Genomic DNA, 15,113 nt, shown 5'->3' on the forward strand with positions numbered 1-15,113 from the left:
GATACTTTCTACTAATTAAAATAAGATCTAAAGATTTTGTAATGGTTTTGTACAAAATAAAATACTTTTAATTACTTATTCACGTGTTTATTTATAATATACTTATCTAATTAATTAAATTTTTAATCTTAAGCTTAATTTAAACAAGAGCATTATTTTATTTTTTAAAATTTGCATAAAATGTATTTTTAAAACATTAATTATAATTTAAAAATAATATTTTTTTTTGTTCTGGCACTTCTAATAAATAAATTACAAAGTATAAGAATATGATGACTAATATTTTTCTTAATTTACTAATTTAAAATTTTTTTGATTTTTAAAATGAAATTTAATTCTTACATAATAACTCAAATTGAATAATTCTTAATTTGAATAAAATATGATAAATTTTATTTTTTTAAGTTTAAAATTTTATTTATTGCTTTATTTCGATAATAATATTTAATAAAAATATTAATATGCTCATAAATATAAAACATTTGAAAATTGCAATTACTAAATAAGTAATATTGTTAACACTATTAAAACTTTATTTAAAATATTGTAATAAATAAGAAAAATAATTTATTTAAATATTTATTTTTTGCTGTAAATTATTAAAGTGATTTGTTGTTTTTACTTAAAAACAAAATTTTATTTTTTACTTGAATAATTAATCGAAATTTATCTAATCTTATTTTTATTATTCAAAGTAGATTTAAATTTTATTGATGCTTTTTAGATATTTTATGATACTTTTTTCTATAAATAAATAAATAATACTTTTCAAGAATTCTATCAATTCTATTGTGGTTTTATTCAAAATTTCATTGAAAACTTCTTCAAAACATTAAACCAAAATCCTTAATGAATTTATATATAAATAGTTCAAATGAGAAATAAAATTAGAATTTTAAATGAATTTTCTTATTTAATTATTTTATATGAAAATGCAAATATTTAGATAAAAAATAATTTAAATTTTCAAAGAATTATTTAAAATAATATTTTTATAGGATTTAAATAAAAATTACTGAACTTTTACTGAAAAATAATAAAAGATGTTTTTTGAAAGAATATCTATTGAATTCTATTTAATAATTTTTTAAATATTCTAAATAGAATTTATTAAAAATTTCTTTTTCTGCTTTTATAATCAAAATGTTTATTTAATGTTTTTGTTTATTCTAACTTTCTTTATTGAATTCAACCTAAAAATTTTTGATATTTTTGTTGGATCAATAGCATTTTTTTATATACTGATCAGTGAGAGAGAAAATTTAAAATAGACTCGATACCAAAATCAAATACTTTAAAATAACAAATCAATAAATAAAATAAATTACTTACATAATTTAAATTTCTATAAATTATTGTTCCAGCTAGTTAGTGTAAGAGTGATGGCAAAAAGTACTGATGCCAGCTAATATAGTAACTGCTTTTTAAGAAAATGGGAGGAGAAGAACTTTCTCTAAAGTTAAAAACAACAAACAAATAATAATAATGAGATGAAAGATAGAATTAATTAACTAGTATCAAGAATCTATCTTTAAAAATAATTATATGTACATACATTATTCACATTATATTAATAGGTTGTAAGCCAAATAAAGTATATTTTGTTTTGTTTAGTTTTCTTTGTTATTTTAATTTATTTTTGATTAAAATATAATCATTATTATAGTAATTATTTATTAATTCATCAAAAAATCAAAGAATAATAGATCCATTTCATAGATAAAATTATATAACCCCTTGTTGCGATTTTTAAGATAGTTTTAAGCTCAAAGAATATACTAGATTAGTTAGATTGAATTTAAATTTGTTTAAGAATTTGTTAGATGAGTGTTCAAGTTGCTGTTAGAGTCAGACCTTTTAATAATAGAGAAATTGAATTAGGATCTGAATTATGTGTTGCTATGGAAGGCACCAAAACTACTTTAATACATTTTGAAGATTCAAAAAAAAACAGAGATTTCTTCTTCGACTTTTCTTTTTGGAGTCATTCCGGATTTGAATAAGATGAAACAGGCCTAGTAAGCATTAATAAAGCATTTTAAAGTTTTTTAAAATTTGGAAATGAGAGATGAAATACAAATAAAATAGAAAAATTGTTTAGCAATTAGTAAAAATAGATAAAAAATATTTATAAATTATGTTTATCATCTCATAAGCAATTATGTTTAGTTTTTCAAAGAGAGAGAATATTATTTTAGAAAATATTTGAGCAACTTTTACTTCAAAATTTATTTAAAGATAATTTTTATAACATCTGAAAGTATTGATCATTTTATGTAAAATATTAAAAAAGTGTAAAGCTGTTGATTAGAAATATTGCGACTAACGTAAAGTTTATGATTTAGTTGGTGCTTAAATGCTTGATAATGCATGGGAAGGTTATCATTGTTGTCTCTTGGCTTATGGATAGACAGGAGCTGGAAAAAGTTACTCAATGGTAGGATACAAACCAAATAGAGGTATTGTACCAATTGCATGCGAAGAAATATTTAAAAGAATAAGCGCAAATAATATACCTTCAACTGAATATGAAGTTTGCGTTTCGATGCTTGAAATATATAATGAAAAAGTGCAAGATCTTCTTATTCCTTGTAACAAGAGACCTCAAGGTGGTCTACGTATAAGAGAAAATAAAACAATAGGTTTTTATGTTGAACATTTAACAAAATATCCAGTTAAAAGTTATGAAGCAATAGAATAGAGGATGGAAGAGGGTTCAAAAAATCGTACTATAGCTTCAACTTAAATGAATGCTTCTTCATCAAGGTAATTTTAATTTAATATAAGAAAATAAATGATATTTTAAGCAACGCCAAACTAAATAACGAAAAAATCCAAATATTGCTAAAGAAAATAAATTGATAAAACAAGTAAAAAATGTATTTTACTTAAAAATAGAGCTCACACTATTATCACCGTAGAATTTAGAAAAAGAGAAATGGTAAATGATAAGAGAATTGAAAAATTTTCCATGATAAATTTAGTTGATTTGGCAGGTAGTGAAAAAGTGGGTAAAACAGGTGCAACAGGAGATCGTCTCAAAGAAGGTAAGATATAATTTTTTTAAAAATGTTTGTTTGTTTGTTTGTTTTAAGGGTTATAAATATTTTTAATAGCTGGTTAAATAAATAAGAGTTTACACATACTTGGTTTGGTCATTTCAACATTAGCAGAACTGGAAAGTGGTAAAAAAAATATAAAAGTCCCCTATAGAGATTCTTGCTTAACTAAGATTTTATGTAATGCACTGGGTGGTAATAGCAAAACTCTAATGATTTGCGCAATTTCTCCATCCAATGATAATTATGATGAAACTCTTTCTACTTTAAGATATGCTGATCAGGCAAAGAAGATCAAAAACAAAGCTATTATAAACGAGAGCGCTGTTGATAAACTTATTAGAGAGCTCACACAAGAGAATTAGAAACTCAAGAGCACTATCTAAGAACTTAGAAACAAGATGTGTAAAAAATTATATTTTTAATTAATAAATTATTTTTTTTAAGCCTTGATTTATAATTTTTTAAAAATATTGACTCATCTCAATCTTAAGATTCTAAATCCAAATTATAAAAGAAATTTTTAAATAAAAAAAAAAGAACAACAGAAAATATTAATTTAAAAATTTAAATTGAAACTTTGATTAAATAAATAAATTGAAATCTTATTTTAATAGTACAAAACCCAAACAATTTGAGTGCAAAGGAGGTTGAAGAACTTGAAGATGAGTTACAAGCTATGGACGAACTTATGAATGATATGAAAATTACTCATCAGTAAAGAGTAGAGGAATATGAAAAAGAAGAACACGAGTAAGAAGAAAATGAAGATGATATCATAGAACAAAAAATTCACTTAACTAATCTAAATGAAGATCCAGTTCTTAATAATAAAATAAAATTCTCTTTAGACAAAGAATATATTTATGTTGGTCGTAAGAATGCAACACCTCTACCAGATATTGTGCTTGGTAGTATGGGAATCAAAGAAAAGCATGCTATTTTTATTAAATCTATTGATAAATTATATTTAGTACCTTATGAGGTAAACAAATAAATAAATAAAAAATAATATCTAATTTATTATTTATTTATTTAATATAAAGGAAAGCTGTAGTGAATACATTCATCTGAATGGTGAGAGAGTTAATCAATAAATAGAACTATACCATATGGATAGAATTGTTTTTGGTACTAATTCTACATTTTTAGTTATAATTCCTAATGGAAAGTAGAGAGAAGGAGATGTTCTACCAAAAGAAATAGATTGGGAATTTGCTTAAGAAGAGATTTCAAAAAAATCAGATAAATTGATAAATAAGAATGCATAAAATAAAGAGTTAGAGCTAAGAGAAGAAAGTATTTATTTGTTTAGTTTAAATAATTAATTCTACTATTTTGATAATAAAAGCATTAATTTATTATAATTTTTCATATTAATTTATATTTAGCTATCAGGAAATTGAAGGAGTTTGAGTAGTAAAGACTTTAAGAAAAAGAAGAAAATGAAGTAAAGATCAACGAATAAAAACTGATTTATGAATAGAAACTTGTTGAGTTGGAGGGAAAAATGAAAGAAGTATTTTTTTTTAGTTTTTAAATCTTGAATGATTTTTTTATTTATTTTTGTTCAAATTTTATGACAAAAGGAATCAGAAAAGCAAAAATTGGAAAAAGAAAAACTCGAAGCTGAGAGATAATGGAATGAAATAGTATAAAAGCTTGAGGCTGAAAGAATCCAAAAGGAACTTGAAAGAGAGAAATAAAAATAAACCTTACAAGCTGAAGAATAAATGCGTTTATATAAGATAAGATCAAAGTAGTCTCTCGAATAAAAATTATAGAGAGCATTGCCAAAGATTTATGAGGTTGGATTTATTTCTAAAGAGCTTAAAAGAGATATCATCTTTTCTCCTAAGATTCTTTATACCTATGCTGATTAATGCGAAATAAATACTATGAAAGAGAGAAGCAAAATGCCTAAGATTCAGATTTTAGTAATATCATTTTCATGTGTGTTAAAAATAATTCTCAAGAATATTTAAAAAATAAAATAGGTTTAAAATAATGAAGAAGGAAGTGAATACGTCTGGGATCTAGAAAAATTTTAGAATAGGTACTACATAATTAAAGGTCTTCTTGATCGTTATTTCGAAACCAATTAAATACCTGTAATTTTTACTCTTAAAAATTCCCATTTTAAGTAAGAATAATAAAAATAGGATCTTTAATAAAACGAAGACCCTTTCTGGGATCCTCCTGAACCTTTTTTGATAGGGTAAGGGTTTTTAAAGCTTTTAGGACTAGCTTATGGTTTAGATAGTTAGACATAAATTACTTTAGTAGGTGATAACGGTTAATGTGGATATCTGAATGTTGGATTCATTCCATGTAATGAAACAGGAGATGTGCTATATGATGACGAAAATAACGAAGGAATGGCTATAGAAGACCCAAATGATCTTCTTAATCAGAGATTGGACTTTAAGCTTTTCATCAAGGATGGATCTCTTCCTTAAAACTTTTGCACAGACACATTTGTAGAATATAGTTTACTTGCATCCGAAAATTATATGGCAAAATACAAAACAAAAAAAGTAATTTATTTTAAAAGCTAATCTAATAATTTTAAAATTAAATAAATAAATAGATTGAAGGAAAGAATCCTAGCCCAAATTACAACTATTCAGTGCAGCATACTTACACTAATATTTAACAAAACGTTATTAAGTATCTCAGTAATAATACTTTGTAGTTTAAGGTATTTGGCTTTGATGATGCTAGAATTGAAAAAATGAAAAGATCTTAGCAAAATAGAAAGAACATCATGAATTAAAAAAGAATGATTCCTGTTGAAGAATAAATGGAAAAGTAAAAAAGAGGTAAATTAATTTTGTTTTGAATCTTATATTTTAATTTATAAAATTTTATTAAAAAATAGATTAGAAGGCTTAATAATAGTAAAATAATTTCTAAGAAGGAAAACCTCAGATACTTAAGATAGAAAATAAATTTTAGCCTCAAAAGGTAACTGAATACAAACCTACTTTAAAGTAAGACTCTTATTCCTCTGCTAACACTTCTCTTTCAGGTTCTAAGATAAATTAAGAATCTCCAGAAAAATAATAAAGTCATTCATATCAACCAAGTAAAAATATGTATCCATCATCTAATGAAAAAGATAAATATAGTGAAGATTCATAAAATAGCAGTCCCGTGAAAAAAATAAATTAAAACCCTCCTCTTTCAGCACGTTACAACAACGATAGAACAAACACTGAACCAAATGAAAGAATAAATTCTTTTTAACCATAATAAGAAGGAAAACCCAATAACTAAAACAGTAAGGTCAATTCGATAGAAATTAAATATCTTATTTATATTTTTAAATAGATGAAACAAAAAGAAGGAACTCCTAGGATGACTCTTCGATTTCTAAAAAGTAAAAAAATGAAAGTAAAGCTAATAAAGGCAAAAAAGGGAAAGACTAAAATTGCAGTAAATTTTATTTCAGATGTTTTAAAATTATCAATTAATATTATTTATCATAAATAGATATTTTTTGAGGGAATTATGGCTGGTGTGTATTTTTGAAGTAATAAATATCATTTGATGTGAATGAAAAAAAATATTTAGAAAATATAAATATAAAACGATTTCTGTAATAAAGTAATAACTAAAATAATTTATTAAACTATAATAATTAATCTTAAAATATCTTAACAACAATAATAATATAAAAATAAACCAATCTAAAAATAAACTAATCAAAAATAAAATAAAATTAATCAATCAAAAATTAAATAATTATTTTGCATCTATTTCTTTTATATTTTATTCTTTATTTTATTTTTAAAATATTTTTCTAATTTTAATTTAAAAAATTAGCTAAAACTTCTATTTTCAAAAACGAGAATATTCAAAAAATTAAATAAAAGATATTACTTGTGAACAATTTATAAATATTTTATTAATTTATTATAATTAATAGAGATATTAAAGGACATTTATAGTATTATCACATATATATTTCATTCTTATTTTCTTTGTATTATTTTTCAAGCCACAAATAACTAAAAATAATAAAGAATGAAGCTTTTATTTTATTTTATTTTATTTTATTTTATTTTATAATTATAAAAAGTAAATATTTAAAAAAGTAACTCCACAAAAATGTTTATTTCATCAATGTTTATATTTTTAACAATCTAATAGTAAAATTAAATTTTAAAGTTCTTATCTGTTAAATCAAATATTAAGTAAATTTTATAAATTACTTTTAAATTTAACTTAGTTCATTAAATTATTTAAAAATATTCATATAAACTTAACATTAAATAATATTACTATTTTAATATATTTTGTAAATTTATGCGTTTGCTTATTAAAGCAGAAGAGATATTTATAATAAAATGATTAATATTTTTCTTTCTGATATTCCTAACATTATTTTTTATATTGTAAATAACCTTAAAAAAAATTAAGATTTAATAGCTTTGATGAAAAATGTTATTAAATTATATTAAATTGTTTATTTTTTATAATTCCAAAATTAATATGGACAAAAATGAGTAAAAAAAGCTTGGATATCTTTTTAAACCTATGTCAAATAAAAAAAACAAAATATTTTGAATATTTTTTAATTTTAACTTTTAAATTTTTAAATATTTTTTAATTGAAATAAAATAAATTCTATTATTAGGTTTTTTAAAATCAATTAGTATCGAATGTTCCATAAGAGATTATAAAATTAAGATTTAAAAACTTTGATGAAAAATGTTATTAAATCATATTAAATTGTTTATTTTTTATAATTCCAAAATTAATATGGACAAAAATGAGTAAAAAAAGCTTTGATATCTTTTTAAACCTATTTCAAATAAAAAAAAACAAAATTCTTTAAATATTTTTTAATTTTAACTATTAAATTTTTGTATATTTTTTAATTGAAAAAAAATAAAGTCTATTATTAGGTTTTTTAAAATCATTAGTATCGAATGTTCCATAAGAGTTTTCGTTATTGAATCTATTAAGAAATAAATGGATATTAAAATATCTAAACTTGATTAATAATAAAACTTTATTATTTATAATAATAATAATTAATTTAATAAAATATATTTTATATAAAATTAAATGAATAATTTAAGAACAAAAAAAAATATGTAACCTAAACCACAAACAATTCATTATATTTTTCTACTAGTAAAATTTTGTGATTAATAAGAAAAATAAATTTGAGTGAACTAGTAAAAATTTTAATCTTCATTAAATGAATCTAACCATCGATAATATATATACCAATCGTTTGTAAAGGAATAGTAAAATGTATTGAGTTTTTCCTTATTTTTAGGTTAAGACTCACACCTACTTTACCCAACTTTATTTATTTGATATTAGTAAATTGAATAAGTTATTTAATATTTTTAAATAATATTGAATATTCAATAAATTTTAGAAGCTAATTAAAAGAAAGTAAAAAGTAGAAATTTTATTAGATAGATAGATAGCACTAAGTATTAATTGAATTACTTTATTTCGATTAAATAATAGGGGGCTTTGGCTAAAGCGTTGAAAATAACTAAAATATTTTTTTAAAGGAAAAAACTCACGTTGCTATGATTAACAATTTAAAAAAAATGACTAGCCATTAGGTCTAAACAAATCTTCCTCCTATAACAAAAGGAGTAAATCCAAATATGAATACTAATCAAAAATAAAATCCATTTGATACTTTAAATTTTGAGATGCCTATCAGCCAAAATTCTACTAAAAATTCTGCTTCGATTTCATAAAATTAGAATAGATCCTAAGACATTCAGAAATAAGTTAAACCCGTTGTATAATAGACGCAGTAAGCAAACGGCTTCTCGAACAAAAACAGTCAAAAGAAAGACTCTATTAATATTTCTAAGGTAAAAAATGAAGTCAACAATCTACCTGGTAAGTACAATATTTAGAGCTAAGAATTTCAAAGGGATGATGAAAATCAGCTTTCTCCTCAATTAAACAGAGATCATCAAGCATTCGCAGAAATAAGACAAAATATGGATTCGAATTTTTAAGAAAATAATATTAAAGAGATTTATTCAAAAGATAAATAAGTGAAATAACCGTTTATTCCTTACAAATACCGCAAAAGCAGCAACCCCTCTGTTAATGCTAGCAACTTTGACTAAAATAATTTTTATTATAATACAAAAGGCTATTTACAAAGTGAAAATAACAGTTATGCTACAGATTGTATTGTTAATTATTCAGATGATGGAGAGATTTCAAAAGAAGAATATAGAGATCCCATTTTAAATGTTTAAAAACACAGAAAGGAATTTGGTATTAATATTGCTTAAAAAATGAATAGGTTCTATAATATTAAGGCTCTAACTAATAAAAGTTAACAACTGTAGTTAGCATTTGATAATGCAAATAACCTTTTTATTGTCGATCAGAGAGATGATAATTATCTTTCTTAAACTGTCATGAATCTGAATATGGACATGAGCACAAGAAAGCACCAATCTTAAGATATTCTTTAACAAATTATCTAAGAAAAAAGAAATTCAATCGCCTAAGGTGAAGGCCTTTGTCATAGCATAACTACTAATGGGAAAGAGTCTCTTCTTAGTTAATTATCAAAAAAATCTTAACTTAAAACTTAAATGTAAATGAATACCTAAGGCAGCTTCATGAAACCAAAATATATGCTTTATCATAACTCAAATTCTAATTAGATCTCACCAAAAAGTAATCTAAACGCATAAATTATCAACTCACCAATTAGTATTAGCAGCAATAGTAACAATTAAAATGTAAATTATCCTAAAAATTACAATGCTGGATTTTCAACTTCTGTGTTTAAAACTAACATAAATCATTTTGGGATGCCAAAAAATAGCAATAATTTCTAAAACACTCCTTCACCACCTTCGTAATTTGATAAATTCGCATTTAAGAAACCAGAAATTCCACTAGTGAATACAAGAAAGGCCTTATTCAAATATACAAATAATAATAAGAAGCTAGTCAAATCAAATACAGAAGGAAATTTCTCAAGTTCCTAAAACTATAAAAGTTAGTCACAGTATTCTCATGAAAATCTAAAGACAAATACAGACGCAGGATACTTTTAAAAATTGAATGACTTGTTTCATAATTAGCAACTGAGCGCATGCCAGTAATTTAATTAACCTTAAATTATGACAGCTAAGAATCAGTTAAAGTAGCAGCCATAAAAGATTGACTTATTTTCAAAAAGTTGTCTTTAAACTTAAAATAAACCTTATTTTGAATAAGATATTAATCTGTCAGAGAGTTTAAAGACTTGGAAAGTTAAGCAATTTAATGATGATTTTAATAAAATATCAAAAGAATTGAAAAAATCATACTACAGAGGCTAGCTTAATAACAAATTTGATAGTAAAAATTAGACAGCATACTTCACGACTAATGGAATGTATGGATTTTTTTGCTCTAAAAATGAAGAAGTTGCAAGAGATTCAGGTTAAGATAATTAAGAAAAATCTAAAATTGAAGAAGAAAAAAGAGAAGGTTCTTAAAATTAAAGATAGCAAACACAAGATAAGAATATTGATAGTGAAATTAATTAGGTAAACAGCTTCTAAACTGAAATTTAATCTTCTAAGACGCCAAGAAAATAAAATTATAACAATTTGAAAGAGCTAGTTTTGTAAAAAGAAGAAGTCAAGTAGTAGTAAAATGTTTAGCCAAATGAAGTTGAAGTGTAAAATGAAGAATAATAAGTTGTTAGATAAAATGAATTTGCTGTAGAAACTGAACCTACTAAAAAAAATGATGATATCCAATAAGAATCTTAAGGCTAAGCTGATAGTTTGAAAATTAATTTAAAAAAAAATAACTTAGAAGTAGTGAAAAAGGATATGAGCAATATCAAAACTAATTTTAATAAGAACATCTAAGATTTTATGATTGGAAACATCAAGCAAAACAATCAAAAGTAAGCAAATGAAAAGAAAGGAAGTAATACTGCTAGAGAAATATACTAAAATACATCTGAAGATGACGAAATAACAGGATGGATCAGCAGAAAAAAGTCAGATACTTTATTTTAGCATAGACCCAGCTTTTCTTCATACCATTAATCTAAAACAAGCATATAATTTAGAAAAAACATCAACGCAAGCAATACTAATTCAATCACCTATAACAGCTAACAAGAATCGTATAAAAATATATTTGGTTCAAACTTTAAAATAACCTCTCCTAAAAGTTAAAATGGAGCTAATAGCTTTTAATCTATTCCAAAAAGTAATTAAAGCAACAATAACATCTAAAATAGTTAGCATTCAATTGGTGCAAGCTCTAATAATTAGACAAGAGAATAAAATAATCATCACAAAGATCCTAACTTAATTTCTAAAATTACAGAACATGGTGAGTCATAAGATTACTCTTTGGATAACAGTAACTTTATTTAGAATAGGATGGCAGGATTTATTACAAGAGATAAAAATGATGATGATGAAGATCTTAAAAACTATCTGCATTTGCAAAATATTATACCATCTTAAATAAAATGAACAAATAAATCATTGGATAATAAAAAAATTTTTAGTAAAATTATTTAATACAATAGTATGTATAGAAAAATTGATATATTTTGATAACCTTAAATTGTATATATTTATTTGTATATTTATTTTACACATTTTTGACCAATTAAAATTTTTGTTATTGCTAATTTAAAATGTTGATCAAAACTTGCAAAAATATATTTTACTAGTAATAATTAGACAAGGTATAAATTAAAAATAAAAATTTAATTGTCATAGATGATTGTTTGCTTTTCAAAATTGACAATACTGACAAAAATTTTTTGATTAAATTATTATTATATATATATATATGTATAGTACCAGAGGGTACTGCCTTTTTCAAGGCTATACACTGAAATTTTAGATAATATAATAAGCTATTTATTAACATACCAATAAAATATGGTATTCATAAATATTTTAATAGTAATAAATCTATCTATATTTTAGATTAAATTATCATATCACAAAATATATATAATAAAACAAACTATTTTCTATTATTCAAATATTTAATATTTATTCTTCTTTTTTCACCACATATCTATCTATCTATCTATCTATCTATCTATCTATCTATCTATCTATCATAATAGCATTTATATTTTAAAGAAAACTAATCTTTTTGATTAAAGACACTTTTTTTTTAATTTCATATCTAATAATTATTCGATTTACTTATTACTTTTATTGTAAATTAAAAATTTTATTTAAAATAAATAAATAAAAAAAATATTAGTAAATAAAAAAAGAAAAAGAAAAATAAATCAAATAAAAAGCTAATAAACAAATAAAAGAGTTTTATTGTTTTAAATTCATTTTTTTTTAAGTAAAAATTTTTTTATCCAAAATAATTAAGTTGAATTTACTCAAGATAAATTCTCAATTTTAAGAGATTAGGGTGATTTACTAAAGCAGAACCTAAGTCTGATGCATCTTAATCATCAATTAAATTCTATCTTTTTAAATATTGAAGAAAAAATACATAATTAATTAGTAATTAGAAGTAAAATCTAAACAAAACATATGAAATAATAAGAAATGAAAATAAAAATAGTAAAATAAAATGCTGAAAATAAAATAAATTAATAAAGATAGAAGAAAAAAAAATACAAGTACAGTAAAAAAAAAAAGAAGTGTAAATCAAAAAGAAAGCTAATAAAAAATTTAAAAGTTCCATATTGTTTTAAATTCATTTTTATAATTATTATTGCAATCCAAAGCAAATAAATTGAATTTACCCAAGATAAAGTGTCAAATTTTAGAGATGAGAGCAATTTACTAAAGCAGAACCTAAGCCTGATGCACCTAATGCACCAATTTCATTGTTGCTTTTTAAATATCGAAGAAAAAAAATAGATATTAATTAGTTTTTTAGAAGTAAAAAAAATGTATAAAAATATAAAATAATATCAAATGAATTAATGATAAAAAAAAGAGTGTTGAAAATAAAAAAATTAATTAAATTAAGAAAGGTAGAAGAAAAAAAAAACACAAGTAAAAAAAAAAGAAATAGAAAAGTAAATCAAATAAAAAGCTAATAAACAATTTAAAAAGGCTATATTATTTTAAATTCATTTTCATAAGTAAAAATATCTTAATCCTAAACAAATAAATTGTTTTTACATAAGATCAAGTGTCAAATTTGAGAGATTAGTGCAATTTGCTAAAGCAGAAATTAAGCTTGATACACCTTAATCACCAATTAAATTGTATCTTTTTAAATATTGAAGAAAAAATATTTAATTAATTAGTTATTTAGAATTAAAAATGAATAAAAAATATGAAATAACAAGATATGAAAATAAAAATAATAAAAGAAAATATTGAAAATTAAAAAAATAAATTAAATTAAGATAGATAGATAGATAGATAGATAGATAGATAGATAGATAGAAAGAAGAAGAAGAAGAAGGTAAAATAAAATAGAAACTGAAAATTAAATCAAATAAAAAGTTAATAAACAAATTAAATGAGCTTTATTATTTTAAATTCATTTTTATAAATAAAAATATCATACATAATCCAAAACAAATAAACTGTTTTTACCTAAGATCAAGTAATAAATTTAAGAGATTAGTGCAATTTGATAAACCAGAATCTAATTCTGATGCACCTATTGCACCTATTTTATTGAATCTTTTTAAATATTGAAGAAAAAATATTTAATTAGTTAATTATTTAGAAGTAAAAAATGAATAAAAATATTAAATAATAAGAAAGAAAATAAAAATAATAAAAGGAAGTGTTGGAAATAAAAAATAATTTTAATTAAGAAAGATAGAAGAAAAAAATAACACAAGTAAAATAAAAAAAGGAAAAGTGAATCAAATAAAAACTAATAAACAAATTAAAAAAGTTAAATTATTTTAAATTCATTTTTTTATAACTAAAAATACCACAATACAAAACAAATAAACCGAATTTACTCTAGATAAAGTAACAAATTTGAGAGATTAGTGCAATTTGCTAAAGCAGAACCTAAGCCCGATGTTCCTTAACCACATATTATATTGTCACTGTTTAAATATTGAATAAAAAAGTCAAAGAGAAAAATCAGTACCGAAGACTTGGAGACCCTTTAAGAATCTGAGAGTTTCTTCATCGGACTACAAGTAATTAAATATGCATAATGAATTTTTATTAAAGTTAAAATTAAGTTAATTTAACTAAAAAAAACATTTTTATAATAAATGAATTAAGGTGATAATTTCTATTTGAAAAATATTATTTTAAAAATATAGAAAATATTAATAATAATTATAATATTTATAAATTAAATATACGTCAAGTTAATACAGAGAATCTAATGAGTTTAAAATGAAGAGTTTAAAAACTTTTTATATTAATAAAAATATAAATTTAAAGTATATTGATAAAAAATAAATAATTACTTCTTCTAATTTGTTGTAATATGAAATTCATAAAGCCATTTTTTTTTTTCTTCAAAAATGTTGAATATTAATTAAATCAAATTGAATAAATTATAAGTGGATAAAAAGAACAAATAATTTATATGAATTTATAAATTTGCTATTAGTAAGAGAAATCACAAAAAAGATAGTGTAACATTCATTATTAAATCCTAATGCTTGCATTTGATATATGTACTTAAAAATATAGTATTAATTATAGATATAAAAGATAAAGACAATGTGAACTCACTAGAATAAAATAAATTTTTGATGGTTTTACGCCTATTTTTGTACTTCAGAAAATTTAGCTAAATTTAAAATTTTTGATGTAAAAAAATTATTTATTTTTGAAATTATAATAAATTAAATTATTAATTTTAATTCTATTTTTTTAAATATAAAAATCTATTTCATAATAAGCGACATCCAAACGACGAAATTTTTGAATGACATCTTGCTATACTAAATATCAATTAAATCCCCAATAATAAATTTTATTTTTTAATATAATAAAATGTGAAAACTTATTTTTTTTCCTTTCAAATAATTTTAAATTATTTAAATATAATAATTTGAGAAGGTAGTAAACTAAAATTTTTAAAATATATCATAATTTAAGAAATAAA

At 21.7% G+C, this 15,113-nt stretch overlaps 3 protein-coding genes across 3 annotated transcripts; 2 read left to right on the forward strand and 1 right to left on the reverse strand. All coding sequences in view use genetic code 6, as the record gives it.

The window, feature by feature from the left end:
- Positions 1-1,823: 1,823 nt before the first annotated feature.
- On the forward strand, positions 1,824-6,565 carry TTHERM_00128850 (kinesin motor catalytic domain protein; the record flags this gene model as incomplete). The annotated part of the gene is made up of 14 exons (XM_001016366.2): positions 1,824-2,018; positions 2,294-2,766; positions 2,899-3,047; positions 3,117-3,464; positions 3,677-4,044; positions 4,106-4,358; positions 4,451-4,578; positions 4,649-4,996; positions 5,057-5,170; positions 5,222-5,596; positions 5,650-5,881; positions 5,941-6,342; positions 6,393-6,497; positions 6,555-6,565. The coding sequence occupies 14 exons, from the start codon at positions 1,824-1,826 to the stop codon at positions 6,563-6,565; spliced, it is 3,501 nt and encodes a 1,166-aa protein (XP_001016366.2).
- Positions 6,566-8,437: 1,872 nt separating this feature from the next.
- TTHERM_00128840 (hypothetical protein) lies at positions 8,438-11,557 on the forward strand (the record flags this gene model as incomplete). Its single annotated transcript, XM_001016365.2, has 1 exon — positions 8,438-11,557. Exon 1 carries the CDS (start codon positions 8,618-8,620, stop codon positions 11,555-11,557), a length of 2,940 nt encoding a protein of 979 aa, XP_001016365.2. The 5' UTR covers positions 8,438-8,617.
- Positions 11,558-12,159: 602 nt separating this feature from the next.
- On the reverse strand, positions 12,160-14,497 carry TTHERM_00128829 (transmembrane protein, putative; the record flags this gene model as incomplete). Its single annotated transcript, XM_001470747.2, has 9 exons — positions 12,160-12,256; positions 12,442-12,531; positions 12,814-12,903; positions 13,199-13,288; positions 13,366-13,549; positions 13,622-14,068; positions 14,136-14,181; positions 14,359-14,408; positions 14,467-14,497. 9 exons carry the CDS (start codon positions 14,495-14,497, stop codon positions 12,160-12,162), a joined length of 1,125 nt encoding a protein of 374 aa, XP_001470797.2.
- Between the last annotated feature and the right edge of the window lie 616 nt (positions 14,498-15,113).

Source organism: Tetrahymena thermophila (assembly GCF_000189635.1).
Source record: "Tetrahymena thermophila SB210 genomic scaffold scf_8254645, whole genome shotgun sequence".
In the NCBI taxonomy this organism is placed as follows: domain Eukaryota; phylum Ciliophora; class Oligohymenophorea; order Hymenostomatida; family Tetrahymenidae; genus Tetrahymena; species Tetrahymena thermophila.